Source organism: Bos taurus, chromosome X, assembly GCF_002263795.3.
Source record: "Bos taurus isolate L1 Dominette 01449 registration number 42190680 breed Hereford chromosome X, ARS-UCD2.0, whole genome shotgun sequence".
Lineage (NCBI taxonomy): Eukaryota > Metazoa > Chordata > Mammalia > Artiodactyla > Bovidae > Bos > Bos taurus.
Genome location: NC_037357.1, coordinates 32134579 through 32142870, shown reverse-complemented (window position 1 = coordinate 32142870; position 8292 = coordinate 32134579). Strand labels below are relative to the sequence as shown.

Genomic DNA, 8292 nt, shown 5'->3' with positions numbered 1-8292 from the left:
TCATAATTGTGATATTCTCATGCTGCCTCCAGGGCTAAGTCCTATAAAACTGCCATTTGAGAAACTGCAATTGTAACAAAGTATAACTATTACCCATAATGATAGGAGACTAATGTCTAAGGTATTCCTGTGCCCATGGAAAACTCGTATCAGCGGGGAAGTGAAGAAGGTAGACTAGGCCACCTGCTTGAGCTTGTTCTGCTAATTCCAAAAGTTAACAGACTCCTTGAAGAGAGGCCCCTGCAGAAGCACCAGATAGCAACAGTGTTCTCAGAGCACCGAGTGTGCACCAGGCAGTGTGTTATGCATGCTATCTCACCGAGTCTTGCCAAGTTTAGGAAGTAGGTTTTATTATCTCCATTTTGCAGAGGAGAAAAAAATGAGGCTCAAAGATGTTGACTTGCCCAAGGAAAATGAACCCGGCAGTTATAAATAGGATGGCTCATAGTGCAGGAAGAGCTGGGCCAGGTGGGACGTGACCACAGAGTCTAGGCAGGAGCCAAGGAGACTTTGAACTAGGTTAGCAAAGCCAGGATAACTTCCAGATTTCCAGTTTGGGCACCCCACCTTGCAACCAAGCCGGTGATTAGGTCTACTGCCAACGCAGAGAGGCAACTGAGGAGGGGAAGGCCGTAGGGAGGGCGGATGACTCTGGAGCGGGGTAGCCTGAGTTTGGGACGGCCAGCATATCTCCTTGCGCTGACGTGGGCCTTGGGAGGGAAGTTGAGAAGCGGTCATTGACACGTTTGACAGGTGAAGCCTGGGAGGAGATCGCCAAAATGCAATGTGATTCCTGGAGTCACTACCCTCAAGGCTCAGTTCTCGCTGAGGGAAACCTCCAGAAGGCAGCGCGGGCCAAGGTGTCAGGGGTCCGCGAAGACCACCCCGCGGGACTCCCGGGCGGACCGCTCCCTCCCCGTGGGCCTGCGCAGAGTCAGCACCCTGTTTGGTTCTCCGCGCCCTCCCCCGGGTCCCCTGTCCCTCCGGCCTCCGTTGTCCCCGCCGTCTCTTTAGCCCGGTGCGGGGCCGAGGGCCGGGACCTTCGCGCGCCGGGAGCGGGGACACCGGCGTCGCGCATTGCCCACCGCGCTCCTCGGGCCGGCGGGGCGGGGCTCAGGGCGCATGCGCAGCGGCCTTACGGAAGCCCGGAAGGAGGGGAGGGAGGTGCAACTCAGGTTTCTCCGGGAGGCGGCGGCGGCGACGACGGCTACGCGGCCAGCGCTGGCACCATGTACCCGCTGTAACGCGCAGACCGTGCTGCTCGGGGGGGCGGGGGGAGGAGGAGGAGGAGGACGCCGCCGTGAGTTCTCCGCCATGAACCTGAGGGGCCTTTTCCAGGACTTCAACCCGAGGTGAGGCGCCGCCCGCACGGCTTGGGGAGGCGCGGCGGCCGTGATGCCGCGGTGGGCGACGGGGCCTGCCCGAGCCTCGGAAAACCGATCGGCCTCGGCGCCGACCCGCTGCTCCTCCCGCGTCCGCTACATTCAACCTCCGGCCCACCGTCCCTTCTAGAACCTCCCGGCCGCGGCCCCAGCCCTGCCGGAACCCCGCGCCCCTCCGCTCGCCCTCCCTTGTTGATGTCCCGACTTCCCTCTCACCACTCCATCTTCTGGCACCCACTGCCTGCCTCCGTTCGCCGGGCCAGGGCCGCTTCACTTGACCCGACACCCCTACCCCCCACCCCAGCTGTTTCCTCCAGTTCCTCCCAGCCCTTGAGGTTTGCCTTGGACGTTTGCCCAAACCTCGCTTGTTTGCTTCTTTGTGGAACTGATATCTGAAATACTGTTGAATCCTTGGAGTCCGTGTCAGGGTATGGCGGGACCTTACATAATGCTTTCTGGGGGGTAAACCTGACAATTTTCCATGCGTGTTGTCTCATCAGTCTTGATTATATGTTTATTTGCAGGAAGTAGATATTGCTGTTCTGTTTCCCAGATGGGGACTAGCGAGTGGACAGGATGGAAGGCACTCAGGCTAAGGAATCGAGCGTCTCTCCTTGCACTACTTGCCCAAGTGTTCTGTAACTCTTTTACGTCCTCAGACTGTGAACTCCCTAAAGCAGAGATGGTCTCCTACTCAATTCTCTATTCCCAACAGGCCCCTGCTGTGTCTGACACACACAGGAGCCACTTGTAAAATGTGGAACTAAACTGAGCCCAAAGACCAGGCCATATGTAACTGGGGGATTTTCTGCTCATGTGAAAAATAAGGAGTTGGTCTAGCTGATCTCTTAAGTCCATTGCCCTGTGAAGAGAGTGCCCTGTCTCTCATATTTGCTGGTTGGAAGCCACGCATTTGATGAACCTTTCCTATGCTGGGTCCTGGGCTGGGAGCTTCAGATACTGGGAGGGCCCATGGGAATGGAGAAGGGCAGGGAAATAGACGATTTATGGCAGTGTGCAGTGTTGTACGGAGAAGGCAATGGCACCCCACTCCAGTACTCTTGCCTGGCAAATCCCATGGACGGAGGAGCCTGGTAGGCTGCAGTCCATGGGGTCGCGAAGAGTCGAACACGACTGAGCGACTTCACTTTGACTTTTCACTTTCATGCATTGGAGAAGGAAATGGCAACCCACTCCAGTATTCTTCCTGGAGAATCCCAAGGACGGGGGAGCCTGGTGGGCTGCCATCTGTGGGGTCGCACAGAGTCGGACACGACTGAAGCGACTTAGAAGCAGCAGCAGCAGTGTTGTACTGTGGCAGCCCAGGAGAGACCACTGTCCAGGCTGCTTGTGGGGGATGCAGGGAAGTCTTGGGGGAGAGATAGAGGATGAGTGTGTGTGTGTTGGGAGTGCCATCTCCTTAGGGATGGTGACGTTTTAAGCTGCAAGCCACTGTGACTTCCTGAGTGCTCTTACTCCTCTTTGAGCACTGTCCTGTTCATCTTCTGTCTAGTCTGAAGTGCCAGTGTGCCCATCCCAGTGCAGTCATTATCACTGTTGGCCTTCAAGATGCTCTGCATAGAGGAGCTTGTTGAGAGCAAGTAGCAGAGAACTGACTACATGCACCGCCTTCCTCTGCTGCTCCTAGGTAGGGGTTAGGGTTGATCTCCGGGATAGCAGAGTTGAATAGGCCTTGTGTAGCTACACTGTTTGGTGATGGTGATGAGAACGATAAGATCTGAATTGTTTTGTGTCCTTGGGCCACTCACTTATCTGTTTTATTGGTAGCAGAATAGGGAGGCCAATTTAATGATTGATTGCAAAGCGCTTTACAAATAGAAAGCTCCAGGACAATTTTGCCAGGTGACAAGAGCATTCTAAAGCTACAAAGAGCTGCCTGGAGTGATGGAACTAACAGTTGGCAAAGCAAAACCATGCTGCACAGATAACGTCCTTAACCACTTTTTTCGGTAGCTTCTCCCCTTGCCCCCCAAAATTTGCACATGAAAATTATAATCAAATACCAGCTATCTAAAGGCTTCCCAGGTGGCACTAGTGGTAAAGAACATGCCTGCCAAGGCAGGAGACCTAAGAGACGTAGGTTCGAGCCCTGGGTTTGAAAGATCCCCTGGAGGAGGAAATAGCCACCTAGTTCAGTGTTCTTGCCTGGACAATCCCCATGGACAGAGGAGTCTGGCGGGCTACAGTCCATGGGGTCACAAAGAGTCAGACACAACTAAAGCGACTTAGCACACACACATGCACCAGCTATCTAAACAGGTTTATAGTAAACATCACCATATTTGTCAGCCCTTTAGTTCTCCCAGGATTGAGATGCACAACTCCCTGGGAAGTGTAAAGGTGTGGTGGGTCAGTGGAAGTGAGCAGTGTTTCCTCACGGTGGAGACTGCTGAGACAGTGGCCAGCTCACGTTGGCAGCTGCCAGTTTTCAGCTGGCAGTGTGTTATGTCTCACGGGCATACCTTGTTTTTGACACTGTTCTGTCATTTTTAGTCTTGCTTCATGCCAAGGAGGACCTGCCAGAGAGCTCAAAGCAAGCTGAGGGCTGTGCCAGGGCCTCCAGCTTTGCCCCCTGCCTGGGATTCAGAGCCCATTCCACACCTGCCTCCTAGCCCAGCACCTTGGCACACACTGTTCTCTTTGTTGGGAATGTTCCCCTCTCCTCCTGACCTAGTGAACTCCTGTTTCTCTTTGAGGTCTCAGCTCACTTGTTGCTTGCTGAGGGCAGCTTTTCTGCCTTCCCCAACCAGCCCACTGAGCCCTGTTTGTACCCCTGTGCATAGAGTGCTGTGCTCCTCCTCCATGCACTCCTCTGGACCCTTGTGTTTGTCTGTGTGCTTGTGTGATTAATGCCTGTCTGCCCCGTGAAAAGACAAATGTAGCTCTGTCAGGGCAGGCACTTGACTCTGTGCATTATGGTAGCCTGCCTACCTGACTCAGAAAGTGTTTGTGGGAGGGATGGATGAATGAATGAACAACTCACTCTGTAGAGTCACTGTCTTCCTCATGGTCTGCGGCCTGGTTCTCTTTCTTCTCACCCCCTTCCCTCCTTCAGAATGCAGCCCTTCCATCAGAGAGCTGGGAACACCGTGACACCAAGCAGACTGTGGCTGCCTTGACTTTGCATATTGTGTGTGTCACAGGAATAGTCACTGTCAATAGTCAAGGCAGGGGCCATGACTCCAAATCTCCTTTCCAGCCTTTTGATCTTGGTGAGTCTGAATCTGCTGCTGTATTGCCAACGCTCTGGGAAGTGGCACAGACAGAATGATTCACAGCTGTCAACACTCAGATGTGCAGGACTGCCAGCTGACCTTCTGCCTAGTTGCATCTGGCTCAGAACTGGTTGATCATGAGCTTCTTTTTAGTTACAGAGGTTAAGGCTTGCTGGTAATTAACAAAAGGGAGCTGCCTGGCCTTTAAGAGGTGTTTGTAAAGTACATGTAAAGCATTCCTTCATCAAACATCTCCCTGGTTCCTGCTGCATGCCAGAGATGTGCTGGGTGCTCAGAGTACAGTTGTGAATGGGATGTGGTCCCTCACCACGCTCCTCAAGCCCAGCAAAAGAAGCAGAAATGGAAACAGATTAAAATTCACACAGGATGAAGCATTCCAGGGACAGGAACCTAAGAACCATATGCTGTGGGAACATGAGGGGCAGAGCCACGAATTCTGTCTAGCTCAATAGGGAGGGTTCCACAGCCTGGTCCTGAAGAATAGAATTATAGGCTTTTGTCAGACCAGAGGGCAGGGAGAGTATCTTAGGAGGGATGAAGTATGCAGAGGTGCAGGGTCATGGGAAGGCCTGGTGTGTTAAGACAGTGGTGAAAGGTCAGTGTGGTAGGGACATTGCAGACAACGCCCATCATGTGATTTTAAAATACTGTATCTACATAGTGCTCACAATTCCTGTAAATATTTTTGGCACATTACTGTTTGTTTTTTTTTTTTTTTTAATGATGCATCAGTGGTGAGTGTATGTTGGTACTGTTAATGAACTCCTAACCTCCCAAATGTCTGTTTATCTGTCGTTCTGTCATCTCAAATTACCTATAGTAAGAAAACCCTGTTGATTATAGTGAGGTTATTATTAATAATAGCTATGACTTATGCAACACCTACCACGTGCCAGGCACAAAGTCAGTGCTCTGTACCCATTATCTTGAATCTTTATAGCAGCCCTGTGAGTTTGATATCAGCCTTGTTTTGTAGAGTCTTAGCTTGTGACTTCCCTAAAGCCACACAGGCAACAAGGGGCCAAGTCAGGATTCTAAGAGGTTGGTCTCCTTCTGAAGCCTTTGCTTTTGGGTAGACCATGCATGCCCCCCCCCTCTAATTTAGTGACATGCCCCCCACCCCAACCATGGCACAGTAGGTCCAATATACTAAGGAGCCTTCTATTTATGAGTGGTAATTAAACAAAGCAAACCTTGTGTTTGAGCTGACACATCCAAATGAGTGTTATCTTTCAAAGAAGTTACTTAGGGAAAAGGTAAATATATACCTGTTGCATTGCTCATACCCCTTGTTACTCATCTGAAATTTTCCTTTGAAGCAAATCATCTAAGAAAATCTATCTCACTGCTTTATAATCATATACAATTGTTTAACCAAAATAGTGCCACCTAGTTTGATCACATTTCCTATTCACCAAACTTAGCTCTGACTGACTTTTGGCCATTTCCAAAAATCCACTGTCAATGAAGATTTGGCACCATTGAGGGTATTCAAAAGAACAGACTGTGGGTTCTCAAGGCAAGTCCAGGAGGAAAGGTCCAAAGATGACTTGAGCAGTCAAGTGAGATTAATGCCCTGCCTCCCAGGGGGACTGTTTAAATGAGAACAGTCTCACTTGAATGCAGAATTTCTGGTTTCGAAAATATCATTCCCATTACTTGCTAATTACACACACATTTTTCTTGGGTACTAGTTCTTTGAAGAGCAGGATGGTGAGGGGCTCGATAAATGTGCAGATTGTTGGGTACAGAGAGAGATGAGCCATTGGGAACTCTGTTATAGGGGAGAGACAGTGGATTGGAGCCGTTTTAGATAGTTTCCTAGGACTTTGGAAGTGAAGCTTCCCAATATTGAGCTTGGGGTTTCCATTTGCGTTGCTAGATCATAGGTCATGCCTGTACAAGGAGACTAGAATTTAAGATGAAATCCCTGAACTCTGGAGATAGGCTCTTTATAACTGACGATTTGTACTTTGTCACCTATTACCTAATAGTGAGTAAAATGATTGCTAAGTGAGCTTGTTACAACTGGTTTCTTTGGCCATACTAGAGGTAAAATTCATCATTTACAGGCACTTTCTTATCCCCTTATCTTAATGAGTGGATATATGAGCAACCTAGTGTGGAGAGAGTGACCCCCACCCCACAACCACAAAGCTGGGAAACAGTTCCCACAGTCCTGGGTTCTATCTAGTCCTCCTCAAAAGTCATTTGCTTTTATTTGGCTTTTGTGTGTTGCCAGTAAATGACTAAATTTTGTAAGGTTCTGCTCAGTGTAAGAGGTGCAGTTCCTTTAAAATGTTGGGAGAGTGTCAGCAGCTTGTCAATTGGAGCCATTCTCTGAAGTTATAGACAGATGCTAACAGGGATGTGTCACCCAGAGCATGTATGTGTGCCTGCTTCAGGTAAAGCCAGCGGCTTTCACTGGAGAAAACTATGAGTTCAGTTGCATTCTTTTGACTTGTAGAAAACAAAATACTAGAACTTTATACTCACAGTGTCATCTCTTTATTTGGTATATTCCCTCCGTCCCTAAATCCTTTTCCCCTCGCTCCAAGGTGGAGAGAGGGGATTTGAGCCTTAAGCAGAGAGCTCCGTGTACATTTCAGAGAGGATGCTAGCTTTGTAGTTTGACTCATGTGACTCTACTTAGTGATCTTGTATTGACATTACAGATTCAGATGAGAGTGTAGTAAATCCATTTTTAGGGTGTAATTGGAAGAGTGAAATTGAGGAAGTGGTGGTTCGATGCCAGAATATCCACTGGAACCTCCATTTGCTGATTGGTAGAGAATTGAGCAGTCTGTTTTTATACTTGGATTCTGGTCTGAAAGTTTCTTGAAAAGTAACTCATACTAGTTTAGGCTTTTTTTTATTTTTAATGATTTTTTTTTTTATCGTGGTAAAAGTCACAGGATATAAAACATACTGTTTTAACAGTATTTATCTGTTCAGGTCAGTGGCATTAAGTCTGTTTACATTGTTGTGCAACTGTCACCATCATCCATCTCCTGAATCTTTCACCTTCCAAAGTTTAGACTTTTTTAAAAAAGTAAACTTTCTTATCACTGTGTTACTGCTGTGTCATAATCTCTTCCTGCCAATCAGCTTTGAAATTTCCTATTTAATAGGCAGTCGTATTTTTCACATGGGTTTAAATGTATTGGTATTGTTGAGATACTCTTCTTTTTCTTCCCAGTTAAAAACGTGTATAAATTCAACATTTTATAATTTCTGATGGTATTAATTTGTTTTATTTGATTGACTCTGGAGTTGTTTGTTTTTTCAAAGAGCCAGCTATTCATGTTACTTATTGATTTCATTTTGGTTCCACATTTCTACTTCTACTTTTATTATTTCCATATTTTGGCTTCTTTGCTTTTTTCCCTTAAAATTATTGATCTTTCTTATTTTAGGCCTGTGATAGCAGAATGATGACACCTGTCCCCCAAATATGCCCACATCCTAATCCTTGGAACTTCAAAACACATTCCATTACACAGTAAAGGGAAATTAAGGTAACAGCTGGAATTATGGTTGCTAATCAGCTGACCTGAAAATAGGGGAGATTATTCAGGATTTTCTGGCTGGGCCCATTATCCGAGGTCTTAAATGTAGAAGAGGGAGGCAGAAGAGGAAGTCAGAGTGAGTCA

At 48.2% G+C, this 8292-nt stretch overlaps 1 protein-coding gene across 2 annotated transcripts in view; it reads left to right on the top strand.

The window, feature by feature from the left end:
• The first annotated feature begins 1167 nt into the window (after positions 1-1167).
• TMEM185A (transmembrane protein 185A) overlaps positions 1168-8292 on the top strand; it is a 41821-nt gene continuing 34696 nt past the window's right edge. The window contains exon 1 of one of the 2 annotated variants that reach the window (XM_010821500.4): positions 1168-1352. In XM_010821500.4, the coding sequence (XP_010819802.2) occupies positions 1315-1352 (38 nt within the window). In that variant the 5' untranslated portion in view covers positions 1168-1314. The remainder of the gene's footprint in view (positions 1353-8292) is intronic. The other variant, NM_001206959.1, reaches the window with a different exon arrangement.